Genomic DNA, 17,168 nt, shown 5'->3' with positions numbered 1-17,168 from the left:
CATGCTAACGCTATTAGCACAAGCCTATGACATTTTACATTGTATAAATTAGCCTAGCAACGAGCGGACATTTCCTCCGCCCAAATGAAGCCAGGATAAATCACACCCAAGATTTAAAATGCTATTTTTATGGAGGCTTTATTGTCTTCACGATTTATTGTTTCTTATCTGTGAAATAAAAATAAATAAAAGCTTCTTTTCCACTGAGGGAAATGGTTTCATCTTACAAAAATAGACAGGAGGTCTGTGGAGGTGAACACAGACAGGTGAACGTCAGGCTATGGCGCAGGTTAGATGACCTTTACCCTCTCATCCTCTTTGGGGGGAAGCAACAGAGAACTACTGCTGTCACTTGATACTGGCAGTTCAGTGTCACAGTTCTTAGATAAATACAGTGTGTTGCCTTTTCCTCTCTTATTTGCATTATTTTATCTTCAATCTTCAATAACCCTCTAGCTCTTCCGTTCAGTACGTCACCTAAACGCACCAATCACCAGGCTTGTTGAGATTATCTAGAAAGTGAGTCGCGTCTGTGATGCGCTGCCAGCACCAACGTAAAGTCGCGTAATTGGTTGCGCATTGGAGTTTCTGTTAAATGCCTCTCCAGCTGAAGTGACTCCCCTCTCATTACTACTGAGCTCTCTCATCCCATTACACTGCAAGCAGAGAGCGAGCTTCACAAACTCTTTGAAACTTTTTATTTAACTTTTAAAACTTATTTTAGTTTAGTTTTTTAATCATGTTCTGGTCACTGTTGTGCGTAATCGTTGCCTTTGCGTCCTTGCCAGCAGATGCGCAAATCTCCAGCCGGTATGTTATCGGATGTCCTGCTCGGTGTGACAAGTCGATGTGTCCCCGGCTACCGGCGGACTGCCCGGCGGGACAAAGCCTCGACGCCTGCAACTGCTGCACGGTGTGCGCGTCTGGTGAGGGTGAAGCCTGCGGCGGCATTGGGAAGCTCGGGGACCCGTCGTGCGGAGAGGGGCTAGAGTGCTCGGTGTCCGCTGGGGTGGCATACACTATTACGGTCAGGAGGAGAAGCAAGACTGGGACTTGCGTGTGCAAAACCAGCGAGCCGGTGTGTGGAAGCGATGGGGTGTCCTACCGGAATATCTGCGAGCTGAAGAGGGTGAGCCGCCGGGCGCAGAAGCTGCAGCAGCCACCTGTTCTTTTCATTCAGCGGGGAGCCTGCGGGAAAGGTAAGACTCAGGTTCTTCAGATCAGAAGAGACCTCAAAACCAACAAGATGTTGATAAGATTTAGTAGAAAGATGGATGGTTTGGAGAACTTTCTGCAAACATTTCACTTTAAGATGCACTGGGCTGTGACACACAAATCTGCATGTCCAAATTGGCTAAAGCAAATTATTAAATTGTCTTTCTTCACATCATGATTCCTCAAATCCTCACAGGACGTTTGTGGTTAAACGCCACACAGATGTTAGAGCTGCTTTCAGTGGCACACAATCCTCATGTGTCCAGGATAACAAGAGCCACCATTCAACTGTGTTTCCCTCTTGTTCCTGCATTACAATTAGACTCGATCAGAGAACTGTTTTTTCTGTTTTCTCGGTTGAATGAAGTCATGAGCTCCCTGATGTAAAGCTTGATCTGAGCCCCCCTTTTTTAAATCTCTGGCATGCATAAACAGCGGTCACATGGCTGTAATCCGCTTGATTGTTTTATACAATGCAGTTCATGCCAGGGCAGTCTGCATTAGCTGGACCGAAAGGAATGTACAAAGCCTGATAGATATGATATAGGCTGTTATTAAACAGTGCTGCGGTGATACATTAGTGGTTTCAGTATGGACCCGCACTTTATCAGTGTCATGTGAAAAGTATTTCACCCTAACCAGTGGAGCTCAATAATAAACAGACATCATTCTTCACTTCTGCCGCTCCATTAAATACACCAACTGAGAATGCTCTGTTCAATTTAATCAGTGAGTCATTCATCATCATTAATGCTACATGTGTGAGATATCCTAAAATATATGAGATATTCAGGAGTGAAAAAAAAACTTGCACACATGTTTGGTTACAGGTGGTAAAGACATTGTATCAGTTTTGGTGTGTGTGTTTTACATACGTCCACCTGAAGTGTGCACCACATCTGCAGTTGAAAACTTCTGAATGAAGAGCTTCCACACCTGTTGCCTCAAAGACCTATAACTTACCTCAAAGCTTGGAAACTTACCTCGTCCCTCTCCCACAGCCCCCCATCTCCTTCCTCTCTCCTCTCTCTCTCTGACTGTGTTTCTGTTGTCACTCATAAATCACACTTAACAGTCACATGAAGGAATGCCTGGCACTGATTCAAAGCCATAATTCCTCCTCCGTTGAAGCGAGTTTAAAACAGGCAGGAGACACCGAGGAAAACACAGAATTAGTAACCCGTATTTTTGGGAAAGGTTTACATGTACATCAAAAACTGTGTGGGCACGGTGGTAGGGCAGACTGTATCGCCACATTTGTTTGTGAGTCGTGTAAGCAACTTAAATAGTTAAGTCATGCCCAGGCAGCTAACCATGTCTGAAGCAGAGTAAGACTGTGGTGAGGGCCACTGATTTTCCAAGGCACACAGTGAAAATTTCCATGGCTGCAATAAAACGAGTCACATTTCATTTGGTAAATCAGATGCACAAACTGCTGGCGAATAATGCTGCCTGCAGTAGCATCTCTCCTGTTTTAAATTAACTGCAACATAAGATGTGATCCAAGGCAGTAATTATAATTTATTGCAGAGGTGGGACCGAGTTATTGTTTTGGAAGTCACAAGTAAGCCTCAAGTCTTTGCACTCAAGTCCCAGAGTCCCAAGATCAAGATGGGCAAGTTCCAAGTCAAGTCCAAAGTCAAGACTGACAAGTCCCTTGTTGAGTTCAAAGCCCTAAATTTTGAGTTTCGAGTCCTAAACAAGTCATAATGTGACCTAACATTAGTTCCTCATGGTTCTCTCCTTGCAACTTGATTGTATGCTGTCTCATTGGTTCAGATGAAGTGGATCTGGGGAATTAAGTGTTGACTTGTGGCGAATGAATAGTATTAATGTTAGTTGATACAGGATATGTATATGTAAGTCCTAGAGTCCCATATCAAGTCTGAAGTCAAGTCTGACAAGACCCTTGTTGAGTTCCAAGTCCTTAACTTTGAGTTTCGAGTCCTAAACAAGTCATTATTGCACTTTTCACCAAATAAATTGTCATTTAGCAACAGAGTAATACTGTATTACATTTACAAAAATCACGAGTGCTTTCCAAATTTAATTTGTTAAAACAAGTTTGAGGAAGTTGTCTCATCTCCATCTAATTTCTGACCTGCACGGTTAGTGCACTTAGTTTTTGTATGCAGACGAAATTATCTTTCCACCTGGCCCTCAATAACATAATATTAGTTATTCGTGATCCTCTCCTGCAACTTCATTGAGTGTTGTTTGATTGATTCAAACAAAGTGGATCTGGGGAATTAAGTGTTGACTTGCTGGGAATGAATAGCGTTAATGTTAATTGATACAGGATTTGAAGGGAAATAATTGATTCACGGCACACCTTTAGTTAAACGACATAGGCCTACTTTTTAATCCCTGGGCTCGGGGGAAGGTGTTAGCCTAAGTATTTTCAAGTCAAAAGGCTCTAGTCCAAGTGAAGTCACGAGTCACTGGTGTTAAAGTCAAAGTCGAAATGCAAGTCCTTTTTGATTTTGTCAGGTTGAATCTTACATAATTAAATTTGTGACTCGAGTCTGACTTGAGTCTATGTCATGTGACTTGAGTCCACAACTCTGATCGCCTATTTTGGAGGGCCACATCTCCCTCAATATTCCCATATGCCTAAAATGCTTATCATTAGCAAATGTAATCAGACTCATAATCAAACTTATTAAACTGGCATTACTATTACTATTGGTTCTAGTATTACAGTTTACTGCAGTTCTGCATGTGGTTTGTCCAAGTGGTGTTGCCGTACTCTAGCAAAAGACAGCTCAAGGGCATATTCAACTAACATTAATATCTTTATTATGTTATCGTTAAGTCTGAGTGAAGTGTCAGTCATTTATGCTGCGCTGCAGGTGTGACTTATGTACACAGTAGCAGCTTTCATTCATATAGTAACTGTACAGCTGTACTTACCTATTATAAATAAAATACTATAGTAGGAAATGAGCTGAGACACCCCCTGGGCAGATTTGGTCCCCCACTGCTGATTGAATGGCTATGGCCTTGGTGTGACCAAGGCTTTGGGCTTAGAATTGCAGGAGTTGACACTGAAAAGAAACTCAAAGCCCTCTCCGAGCGCCTTTACAGTAATTACCCTGCAACTTGGCCCCATGTTAAGAAAACATATGCAAGTACACTTTGCATGATGTCATTTCGTCTCTGGACCGTAAAGATGTTGATTATGCAAGTTGTTCTTTTTGGCAAAGAAAATTAGGTCAAATATTTCTATGACCTCAGGGTCATATTTGTTTAAGATGACCCACTTTTTTGGCATTTTCAAGCCTTCATTGATAGTTATAATGGAGAGATTGACAGGAAAAATGTTCAGGATTAGAAAGGGATGACATGCACTTACATGGTGTGCATCTGTGAGATTACCAAATTACCATTTTGACACAGAGCTGCATACAGTGGCTGCAGAAACAACCTAAAAGTTTGCAGTACTTTCTTATAATGTGCTCAGATTGTAATCCAACTCTGAACCCAGTACAGTGTGTAGCTGCTGCACTGCCACAGCTGGTGTTGCAAAATGCACTCTGTGACTCCGGCTGGTGACATGTGCTGAATACGCACATTCTTCCCTGACTTGTCTCAGCCACTCATAATATTAAAAGATCATCTTTGTGAGTGTGTCTTTTCCTTTTTTTTTTTTTTTTTGTAAATGTTTTTCTATCCGTCTGTCTCTGCTGCTCCTGTTTCTGTCTGTCTGTCTGTCTGTCTGTCTGTCTGTCTGTCTGTCTGTTTTCCTCATCTATTTTGCTTCCTGTTCGTGATGCCTGTAAATCTCTCGCTCATTATTTTTTCATTTCTCTTTCCGCTCGACCATCTTTGCTGCAGCCTCTTTCATAGCTATCCATTCCTTTCATGCTTTTATGAATCGCATCTTAGTCTGCGCACAACATGTTTGTATGTCCTCTTTCCTCAAATCACACTGGTAAGGCAAACCTGGTGTGATTTCTAAAGCTCGCCATACCTCCTGTCTGCTCTGTCTGCCAGTGTAGTCACAGTTGGACCATGATAAATTTGACTAAATGTTGTACAGGCACTAAAATCCTTGAGCTGAAATATGAACAGTTTTGAAGTTATCAAATTCAAACTCCAGGGGTTGGAAGGTGGTCAGTGCATTTATAGACTGATGGTAAGTCTGTGCATCTCTTTGATACTCATGCATAATTTTCTAGCAACAAAATGTGGTCCCAACTTACTCAGATGTATGTGTGTTTCTTGTTGTATCATATGCTGCCATAAGTTGGAAGTCCCTTGTGTCCCTAATTAAGTTCCTGGAGTTCAAACTAAAGAAAAAGTGGGACAAATTGTGACAAAACTAGACATGGAAAAATGTGATTAATCAGAGTTACTCATACAGTTGCACAGTGATTCACAAAATGGTGCCAATGTGTCATTGTGATATTATAAATAGCAGAAAAGCTCATCTCTAGATCTTCATAACTGCAGTGAAGCAGAGCCTCATCAAAACTAAATGAGTCATGATGTTACACTTTAGTGCCCAAACATTCACATCTGTTGAGTCATTAAATTTAAATGTGCATTGAGCCAAAATCAATGACTTACTGGAAATATTTTATAGCACACACATGACCAAGTGACAGGAGTTGCTATGATGCTCAAAGCAAAAGAAAGGTTTGTTTCCATTTCAGTTAGCATAAGCCTGGCTCTGGTGTGCCTCAGATTGGCCAGCAGTAGGGAATCAGTGTGTGTGGTGTGTCAGTGCATGAAGAAGTGGAGCCGACCTTACTGTATTCACATCTAATTTTTCTAGTCAAGGGAATCAGAAAAAAACTGCTTCCGCCTGCAGGCGCCAATAAAACAGTGGGTACTATGTATGGGAAAACTGAAAAGAAAAGAAGCGGAGATCTTGAGCGGGGACCCGTGTGGTGAAGGTCAATGTGTACAGAGGGGAGGGGGTAATGGGTGTATTGGGTGAGGAGGTTAGGGGGCTTTGAGTGTGAGTGTGTGTATGTGTGTGAAAGAGAGCTGGCGAGAAAAACAGAGCGCCTTTAGATGAACTTTCTTCTTTAAAATGTTGTTTTTGAATGGTTTCCTGTCACTGAACACTTGATTTGGCTCCAGAAATAATCTCTTTAGACATCTGATTATTGTTAACTGATGCTTAACTTTGTTAGGATCTTTTATTAGAGCCTAATAAAGTAAGTCTCCAACCTCAATATGTCTTCCATATGGGTGAAATCTTTACTTTATTTAAAACTGACTTCAGTTACTGCAAAGTATAATTTGATCATCTCCCACTAAGACTATAGTCTTGAATAATTTTTCATCTTTTACACACCATAAGTTAGTACACACTGCTCTGCCTCCTTGTAGAGCTGGTTGTCGACTAATCACAGGGTTGGTGGTTCGATCCCCAGCTCCTAAATTGAGTACCATCACCAAAGTGTTTGAGACTGGTGGCTGAACAGCTGTTAAGTGTCTGGCACTCACCAGAATCACAGCACAGAAGAAACACCCCAAGTAGTATTTTGATGTGAAGTGGTGCTGGTGAGTGTGCTGCTATCCTTCTACTGGATCTTAGTGTTATATAATACTGTGTATCACAGTATCATCATTGATAGGCTCAAGGGCTGACATCACAGGAGTTTTTTTTAGCCTATGTAAGAGATTAATCTGCCTTCCTTTGCACATCTTTCTCATGGTGTCCCTCAGGGCTCAATACTTGGCCCAGTATTGTACTCTGAATTGGACCGAATCACCAGTAGTTTTGGTTGCATTTTCCACCTTTGTTATGTAAACGACAGACTAGAGTTACAATGGTATGAGATTTTCACAGTACAATAACCATCTGAGAAAATATCATGGTCTCACAGTATGATGGTATTGATGAATTTATATTATTATCAGTTAGAATGACCCTTAAAGAATAACACTGGAAGAGTTATTATGGTTGAACATTTTTTTTATTACTATGATTGAAACTTGGAAACATTTTTATGTGTAAAAAGTCTCCCTTTTGAAAATAACTAAAATAAAGGTGACATTCTCCGTTCAGTTGCATTTTCTTTTTTCAATATCGTAGATCAGCAAATGTGAACGGTATCATAACCGTCAATTTTCATATCACAATATACCTTTAAAACCAGTATACCGTTGCAACCCTACAGACTGTGTAACAGACTGACAGGTTGAATTTTACCTATTCAAGAGTGCCTATCTGCTAATACTAATTGGATGGCAAACAACTTTCCTCACGTACATCAAATGGGAGCTCTCACTGTGTCTGTCTATGACAAAGTTTCAGGCCACCCCTTGACCATACATAGTGATATTATTATTAGAACCCACGGGCTACTTTTGATCCCTTTTTGCTTTGTTCCTGTTTTGCAGATGTCACAATAGCCTATTTGCAAATGACTCAGTCAGTTATTCATGCTTTTGTCTGGACCTAGCTCATATGCTTTAATGAATAATCAATATACATGTTGAAATATGGCCAGTAAAATACAAGACTACTGTTGGTCAGGCTGCATGTTGTATTTTTATTTGTTCGGTTTTGTCCTGTTTTTACTGACTTGTGAAGTGCTTTGTGACCCTTACTCTTGCTACAGCAAATGAAAAAATTGCTCTCTTACTTAAAGATGCTGTATGTAACTCTGGAGAAACTTTACAGTGAGACTCAACAATCAACTATTGTATCTAAACTTTCTTACTTACTACCAAAAAATAATTTCCACATTGACTTGTACCTAAATCTTGTACAACCTACATTTGTATAGGCCAATTAAATCTACTCATGTAGCTAACAATGTCTAATGAGCTGTTGAAGTTGAGCTACACTACAGACAGTCGGCAAGGATGATAAAAAGTTGTTTTCATTGTACTTCGTCTCGTCTCGTCGTCCTCCGCTTATCCGGGTCGCGGGGGCAGCAGCCTCAGCAGAGTAGCCCAGACAGTCCTCTCCCCAGCCACTTCCGTCAGCTCTTCCGAGGGAACCCCGAGGCGTTCCCAGGCCAGCAGGGCAATGTAATCCCTGCAGCGTGTCCTGGGGCGGCCCCGAGGTCTCCTCCCGGTTGGACATGCCCGGAATACCTCTCCAAGGGAGGCGTCCAGAAGGCATCCTTACCAGATGCCCGAACCACCTCAACTGGCTCCTCTCGATGTGGAGGAGCAGCGGCTCTACTCCGAGTCCCTCTCGGATGTCCGAGCTACTCACCCTATCTCTAAGGCTGAGCCCAGCCACCCTATGGAGGAAACTCATTTCGGCCGCTTGTACTTGCGATCTCGTTCTTTCGGTCACTACCCAGAGCTCGTGACCATAGGTGAGGGTTGGATCGTCGATTGACCGGTAAATCGAGAGCCTAGCTTTCTGGCTAAGCTCCCTTTTCACCACAACGGACCAGTTAAGCGCCTGCATCACTGTTGACGCCGCCCCAATCCGCCTGTCAATCTCCCGCTCCATCTTACCCTCACTCGTGAACAAGACCCCGAGATACTTAAACTCCTCCACCTGAGGCAGGACCTCCCCCCCCGACCTGGAGTGGGCCATTGTACTTACTTTAGGAATTACTTTACTGACTTATTCATTTCTCCAACTTTCTCATCTTGTCTCACCCCTGTGTGTGTGTGTGTGTGTGGGGGTGTGTGTGTGTGTGTGTATCTCACTTACTGACTTGAGTTGCACTTCTTCCTGGAATGCACAGATTTGGTTGCCCGATTAGCATCACGTGAGATAAACACATGTAATTGGTCTGGAGTTTCCTGGTCAGCCCTACAAGTCCTACACACAATGTTTTGGTTAAAATAGGTACAGTGTTAAAATTGAATAAATCTCAGTAATTATCAGTTATAAGTCTGGGTCTGGATAGGTCTGGGTCAGGAGTTAGACCTGGGTCCACCTATTAGTGACCTCAGGGGCGATGGGGAGGGAGAGTGTCTTGCTGCAGGAGGTGTGGTGCACCAATATAGGCCAGTGTACTTTAAGTATACTGTATGTGGATAACCAAAACTACACACAAAATAAATGCTTTTTTCAACAGAAATCACCCAAACTCCTACCAGTGACACACCAAACTTTAAATTATATCACCACAACTCAACAGGTGAGCTCCCACTACACCAGCCACTCCCGTGACTGGAGGCCAATACCAGCTGCAGCACTAAAAGATAAAACCATACGTTAATAAGTTCAATTTACTAAAATACAAATAAAATAATTTGCAGTGAGCCTCGTAACAGCTCAGGTGCTCTCACCTTGACTGGCCAAATTTTGCCTGAGTCCTAGTGTCCCCTTGCTACATATGCAATGGCGTTAGGACTGGGAGAGGTTTGATTTGTCACAGTGACTTACAGCTGGAAGCAAACTTGCCTTATCTGTTCACTTTTACTTGAAACATTTCTGACCTAACATTGTCTGAGATATCTCCCTTTTTCTTGCCATATTATAAACATATTTAATATAAAGATTTTGCATGTGCAGCGGTAGCCAAATATCTGTCTGTTATATGATGGTGCCTGCATCCACAGACCTTCCAGAGTCAGCCTCTGGCAACAATTTAGTAGATGGAGAAATGTTACAAAAGCAATATGTGGATTAGACAATAATCAAAAGGCTCTACTTGCAGACTTTCTCTTCACACATCAGTGACATTCAGGATTTCAAATTTAAGGATGAATTAGCATTTTTTTGGCATTTAAGGAGACATCTGCTCATAAGTCAGCTTAATTCTACAACAGTAAAGCCCCTCTAAGCTCATTTCAGCAGTGAAATAATCTGACAGTGCATAAATCAAGCAACAACGGCTTGGACGGGCTCTTTAATGTAACTGAACTGTGCGTAACTTCTGATTCATGGTTTCCCATCTCTACAAACTCGTCACCAATGGGCCTATAAGTCTACTATCATCACATGGCGTTGCAGTTGTAGTAGTGTGTCTCTGGAAGTCAGTTCCCTCATGTGTGTAAGGAGGCAGCACTCATCGTAATACGGTTAAGTGGAAGAGACTGAGAGCCTGTACTGACGCTCCAGAAACAACACAAGTTCTGGACACTGGGCCTGCTCTCTCAAACTATAATCCTATCACAGCTGACCACCAACCCCCGGGTGTGAAGCTAGCACAGGGAAAATTACTCCAGTCTTTCCATTACTTCTCTTTCTTACTGTGGTGAGAAACTTGTGTGACATTTATCAGGTTTAATGTTTGATTTGTAGCTTTAAAGTTCAACGGGGAAAATATAGGCTGTATGGAGGTTTGGAGAAAAGTAGTTATTCTTTTTTGGTAGCAGCATGGCTCCAGGGGTGTAGGTCAATCAGTCCACCACTTCTGCCCAGACCAAAATATCTCAACATGTATTAGATGGATTGTAAGGTTTTTTTTGTAGAGACATTCATACTTCCTATATTATAAAACCAAGCAGCAACCGCAGAGGCTGAAGAATGAAGCCAATGTCGAGGTGCCAAAAACTGCAGTTCCTTGAATGGCCACTTGAGGCTGACTTGAAAAACAAGTCAGTCCTCACAGACCCCCATATTAAAAAGTCCAAATTTATAGAAGAAGAAAAACATGTTTACAGCCTGGATTTGGTGTTTATAGCTTATTTCTCCACGCATGACAACTGTACAAGAGGTGAATTTTTATATTGCATTTTATTAAGGCTTAAAATTACTCATAATTGAGGGTATAGCTTCTCCAAGTGACAGGCTGACTGAGACGTTAGTACAGTCTGTGAGGGGGCGTCGGTGGCTTAGTGGTAGAGCAGGCGCCCCATGTACAAGGCTGTTGCCGCAGCGGCCCGGGTTCGACTCCAGCCTGTGGCCCTTTGCTGCATGTCACTCCCCCTCTCTCTCCCCCCCTCACACTTAACTGTCCTGTCCATTAAAGGCAAAAAATATCTTAAAAAAAAAAAAAAAAAGTACAGTCTGTGAGTCAGATCCACCCCTTGCTCCTTCACAGCTCCATTTCTGGTCCAAATATGGTCACTTCTGGCTCCAAGAAAAACAAACAAGATAGCAACAGCCAAAATGCCGAACTCAAGGTTTTAAAAAAAACTGGAGCCTACAACCAGTGGGTGACGCCATGGTAGCTATGTCTATTACTTTGTGCAGTCAATGGACTGTATAAAACTGTCCCTCCAGGATTTCGCCTGCTATATTTGTGATTGCCACAGCCTGAAATGTCTGATTTCATGGCAGTCTTTCTAAAGAATTGTGATGCATGTTGTAAGTGTTTGTATTTTTTTTTTTCTTTTTTTTTCAATGACATTGTTGAGGCAAGTAAAAAATTGCCTCAATTGCCCTTAATCTCACCCTGACACTGAAAAGCTTCAAACTGTCGTTAAAGCCCTTAATAACTGCTGGGTAACGTTAGCTGTGTGATGCTAAAAGTTAGCCCTGTTACTGTGTGTTTGTCACTCAGTCCTCCATGGTAGTTCCCATCCTCCAGCAGTAGTCTCACTATAAACAGAGAGACAGAGGGGCTGACCGAATCAATACGCTGCACGCAGCTCTACAATAAATTAGATTTAACCTGTCTTAATTCGTAAAATTTGCAGTAAAGTTGCAATAATTAGACAAAATTGGTCACACAGAATTCATGGGGATTGGCTCAACCTAGCCAACATTTCTATGTGGGGCCCATGTGGGTAGTAAATGGGCTGAAGAATGGGCCCCATATAGGATTGTCCACAGGTTCTTCAATGGCCCCATGGTTGATTTTACCCATGTGGGATCCAGATATGATCCCCATGTTGGGCCCGTACCCACTTGGTACACAGATAGCCCCTGCATTACCCATGTGTGGCCCATTTGGGTAAGCCCATCCATGTGGGCAATTTGCACGGGACCATTATTGAACCCGTGGACAGTCCCATATAGGGTCCATTTGCAGCCATCAATTGATGATTGCTAGACTTTTCCTCTAGCACCATAATCGGGTCAAAACGTCAATTTGTCAATCTAGCCTCAGCTATACTTTGTGTTTGATGCTAATATGCAAATATTAGCATGCTAACACTCCAAAGTAATTGATGAACATGGTAAATGTTATCAGCCTAGGTGCAGCCTTACATAACATATCTGTAGACTCTCAGTCTTGTCAATGGATGGATGAATGGATGAATAGAATTTATCTGACAGCTGAGTAGACTTGTAGAATTGTATAACACCCGAATTTTCCCCCTGCGGGTTAACAAATGTTTTCATACTGTATAATTTAGTGGCATTCAGTACGGCAAGACAGTGCTCATTCCATGCTTGTGTTAGCTTAAATGCACCTCAAGCGGAAAGTCTCTTTCTCTCTCCTTAACCCTTCACTGCAATCAATGATATCCCAGGGCTTATGGGTGCCTTTAACTTTCGCAAATTCTGCCCTGTAGGAGAGTGTAATGACTGAAAATTGCCCTTGTGAGACAAAATAGTCCAAGGTACGTGGCAAAATAAGGGTTTACGCATGGAAGGATGAAAAGCTCAGAGGGAAAAGGTCTGGGGAGTCTTGATTCATAGCTTTGGTTAAACTGTCTTCTGGGTAGACCTTAATTACCAGGTAAATCAGTCAACATTTCCTGACTTGCCCAATGCTGTATAGATGGTGGGATGTGTGATTCAGTGAAGTTGGCAGTGCTCTAACATACGGTGTCAGACAGTGTGAGTGTGAGAGTGGCGCTGTGAGGACCAATTTGGGCTTGACAAAAGACCTGTTGATGGCTAAAGAATTTAAAGTCTGTGTATCCAATTAACCACAGAGTAAGATAAGGGTAAAGGTCAAGGTTAAGTATTTATTCGTGAGGTTTACGGCCAGAGTTAAGGGTTTGTAAATGAGTGTGTGCCTGTGTGTCAGGCCTGCCCTAGACAGTCTCAACCGCAGATGAACTGTCATCTTTTCTTTTCCTCACTGTGTTATGATAAAGGGCAGTTTTATTGGTTGGTTTGCTATTCTCACACAGCTCTTACCTCATGCAGTATTTCAGTGCATCTTTTGTTTGCTTTTACTCGTCTGACATCCTGACTTGTGTGTGTGTGTGTGTGTGTGTGTGTGTGTTGTATTTCCAGCTCAGGAGAACCCAGACAGCCCAAGACACAAATACAACTTCATTGCCGACGTGGTGGAGAAAATTGCCCCGTCTGTGGTTCACATTGAACTTTACCGCAAGTAAGAGCCGTGCACCTGTGTGTGTATGTGTGTGTGGGACAGACTGAAACACACTTTACAGCCCACCTGTGTACTTAACCAGACCACACCAGTTGGTAGAGCACCTTACTCTCCACTTCAGTCTTTCAACATCTTTTCTTTTCATCGTCTCACCAGCTTTTATGCTCTTTTATCTCTGCTTCACGTCCTTCTTTGACACCTCAGTTCTTTGTCTGTGTCGTCTCCGTCGAGTCTGTCACTGTGGCTTGTAAAGTGGCTCTTTGAACGTCTGCGGCACTCTGATTTCTACGTTTCCATCTTTCCCTCACTCAGATCTGTCTCTTGTCTTTTTCTTCTCTCCTCCGCTATCGCTGCCTCAGGTTGACTTGAAAGCAGTTTTTCACTGAGGCTGTGCTGAATATATTAATGCTACCGTGTGTGTTTGTTTCCTCCTCTTATTGTTTTTATGTATTCTTAATCTCTCCAGCTCACCTTTAAAAACGTACCTGCTTGCTGTTTGTATATTTACCTCCTGTTCACAAGAGCTGTGCTGACACTCAAATGCTTTAAACTTTGTTTGCTTTCAACTTTTGAGTCTTGCACTGCTGTTACATCAGGCATTGTTTTGCTGTCTTTTCAGTTTGTTTTTACAGAAGAAGAGACCTGTTGAAAGGTTGAAGTGAATAGAAATTCTCTAATCCCCTCCTCATCCACCTTCTCACCACCCTATTCTTCCCCCCACAGGATGACTTATTCCAAACGGGAGGTGGCGGTGGCCAGTGGTTCTGGCTTTGTTGTGTCAGACGATGGCCAGATTGTGACCAATGCCCACGTCGTGGCCAATAAGCACCGGGTGAAAGTGGAGCTGAAGAGCGGCGGCTCCTATGATGCCAAAATCAAAGATGTGGACGAGAAATCAGACATCGCCCTCATCAAGATCGAAGCACCGGTCAGTCAGTGTCACACAGATCGAAGGCTAGCAAAGTAACAGAGCTACAGTGGGAGTTAGAGACATCTAGAAAGTGAAATGTTGATGAAACTAAGTGCCTGAACACATTTTCTGCTCCTTTTTATTGCATATTATAGCCAGGTCTCCCTCAAAGGAACAGTTCACCCAAAAAATAAATCCAAAATTCATGTTTTTCCCTCTTACTATTTATCGATCTAGATTATTTCAGTGTGTTATTTTGGTGTTGGAGATATCAGCCGTAGAGATGTCTGCCTTATCTCGAATATAGGCTCAGAGGGCCAAAGAATATAGATTTGAAAAACTCAACAGCAGTTTCTCCTTCCTGAAATCATGACTTGGAGACTGAAAATAATCCGCAGACCTTGTTCCGAGCATTTTCGTAGGAACTATTTTCTCTCTACCGAACTACACCCACCAACCGTATCACCACGCAGAAGGAAGCATGCATCGTGACAGCCCGAGATGTGAACATTAATGACGTCCTCAGCTGAATTGTAACATTAGCTAGGTCAGTGGTGCTCAGTGAGCTAGTAGTATCAGTGTGTGGTGGTATGACTGGCAGCTTTAGTTCAGTAATTTGACATTTTGTGAAATATGTTTATGCACTTTCTCGCCAAGAATGAGATGAAAAATTAGTACTCTCATGTTCTCTAGCAAGAGCCAGGAGGTGATTGCCCCATGTTAGCGTGAAGATTTGGCATTGGAGACTTCAGGAAGTTGACACGCTCGGCCACAAACAACTTGAGCGCATAACCTCTCTTAAAAAAACAGCTTTTCATTTTTAGATTTCTGTTAATGTACAGATTACACAAACGAGAGCCAGTCTAGCTGTTTCCCTCTTCTTCCAGTCTTTATGCTTAGCTAAGCTAATTGTCTCTGGGCTCTAGCTCCATAATTGGCAAACGGACATGAGGGTATTTTCCCAAATGTCCCACTAGTCCTTTAAAAAAGATATACTTTCTTATTGAGGTGTGATTAGTTTAATTAAAGCCAGAGAACAGGCTTACTGGAAAATAAATTTCCTCCGCTCTCCCACTAAACTTTCTCTTATTTTCATTTCCTTTTCTGTTTTTTGGCTCTTGACCCTGAGAATGAAGTTTACTCAACCACCGATGCACGTCAGTACAAAACCATGTTTTTGACCAGGATGAGAACAATAGATGTTGGTTTCACAAAAGACCATTTATGCAAGTTTTACTAGTCAGTTGGAATGAGAAAATATGCAAAGCTACACAGAATTTTCAGTGCACTCAATCACTGCAACAAGATCAAAACATTAACTTGCTCTTTTGCACTTAAACTGTTGGGACATTTGAAGGCTGTGGGATTGTATTCTGGCATGAGAGTCCTCCAAATCTAGGAGATTATTTAGATTGCAAGTGAAGTAAAGTGAGAATGCAGGTGCAGCCAAATGGGTCTTTAAAAGACAGCTGGCTGGCAGTCGGTCCAGATCCTGTTGGTGTTCAGACACGACAGCCTGCAAATACTCGGCAAGTTGCTCTTCTCACGAGCGTCGTGCAGAGACAATAACAAGCCTGTGGCCAGTTCAAAGCCAGCGATGATATTTAAAGGCAAAAAGTTTGCTGCACAGAACGTTTACTACATTTCTTCTCTTGTTATCTCCACGTCCCTATCTATCTATGTTTCTTTCTCTATATACTGGACAGTAGGGATCCCTATTACATGTTAATCACAGTCAACAGTCATGTGAAGGAATGCGTGGCAGAGATCCAGGGCCTATTGACTGGGAGTCAGAGCAGGGTGCATTATGGTGCTCACTCTCATGCCTGGGTGACACAGCTGAATAGATGCTCATGACAGCAACACAAGGTGTATTACAAAGACTCCCAATTCTGAAAAGAGGTCAAAACATTCAGGTTTTTGTTCGGCCGACAATGTGAGCGAAGAGTGCGGAAAAGAGCAGTGACAGACGCTTTGTTTTTGTTCATCTTATAATGAAAGCTTTTCCGTCTGTTGATGACAGGCCGGTCTTCATTCGGGGGATTTGTTTGCATCACATGCTCAGTGTGTACAGCCCTGCAGATTCAAGACTGACATATACTTTATATTGTAGAAGCATGAAAAAGATCATCATCATTGCAGAAGTTAGTGTTTATATAGCATGCATTTCCAGTGTAAAATGCATTTATAGCATTCCTCTGCATGACTTTGTGACCCAACTGGCTGGTAAACAACAGGTGATTGTGATAAAGCAGGTTAATTGTAATCAAATGACAGCCAGATGTATCCAGGATGTCACACTGGGAGAAAGCACACTTAGCATCATGAGTATCTTTGTTTTGATAAAGAGTGTAAGTCATTGTGTGAAGTCGGAGCGGGTCATTCAGGCCATGAGTCAGTGATGAAGCCCCAGAGGACATGTGGTCTCTTTGGAAAGGCCACATGATTTAGATGGAGCAGGCATTTCTGCTAATGAGGGGGAGTTGGCGTGTATGTGTGTGTGTGTGGAACTAGCGAGAGTTAATACAGGCTGAAATTAGAGGATGAGTAAGTTATAATGAGAGGGTAGGAGGGCGAGCAAACTTGTCATTTTGGATTACATATAAAAGGGAAAGTGTATTCATCCAGACCTATAGCTACAGGGTATTTGATTTCACTACCTAAAGAGTAATAACTTTAAATTCCAGCTTTGAAAAAAAATCTTTCTTCATTCGACGGCAGTTCACTGAAGGTATGGATAACGGAGCTCTGTCAGAGCAAGTCTCAAATGAAATCTGGATTCCTTGAGGGCAATTTCCACATCAAGTTAGATTAAAATGGTACAACATTTTCCTTTAAAAGCTTAACAGCTGACAGCTCATTCTTGATTGGAAAAAACAGTTGACAAAGCAATCTTTACTCAAGGCCCACTTACTTGCTTCTTCTGA

At 42.3% G+C, this 17,168-nt stretch overlaps 1 protein-coding gene across 1 annotated transcript in view; it reads left to right on the top strand.

The window, feature by feature from the left end:
* Window positions 1–633: 633 nt before the first annotated feature.
* The window catches only part of LOC126406737 (serine protease HTRA1A-like), a 35,829-nt gene continuing 19,294 nt past the window's right edge, over window positions 634–17,168 (top strand). Inside the window, exons 1-3 of the mRNA XM_050071206.1 lie at window positions 634–1,199; window positions 13,232–13,331; window positions 14,055–14,259. Coding sequence (XP_049927163.1) covers window positions 740–1,199; window positions 13,232–13,331; window positions 14,055–14,259 — 765 coding nt within the window. The 5' untranslated portion in view covers window positions 634–739. The remainder of the gene's footprint in view (window positions 1,200–13,231; window positions 13,332–14,054; window positions 14,260–17,168) is intronic.

The sequence above is a fragment of the Epinephelus moara genome, chromosome 19, assembly GCF_006386435.1.
Source record: "Epinephelus moara isolate mb chromosome 19, YSFRI_EMoa_1.0, whole genome shotgun sequence".
Classification (NCBI taxonomy): domain Eukaryota; kingdom Metazoa; phylum Chordata; class Actinopteri; order Perciformes; family Serranidae; genus Epinephelus; species Epinephelus moara.
This window is presented reverse-complemented; position numbering and strand designations above follow the sequence as displayed.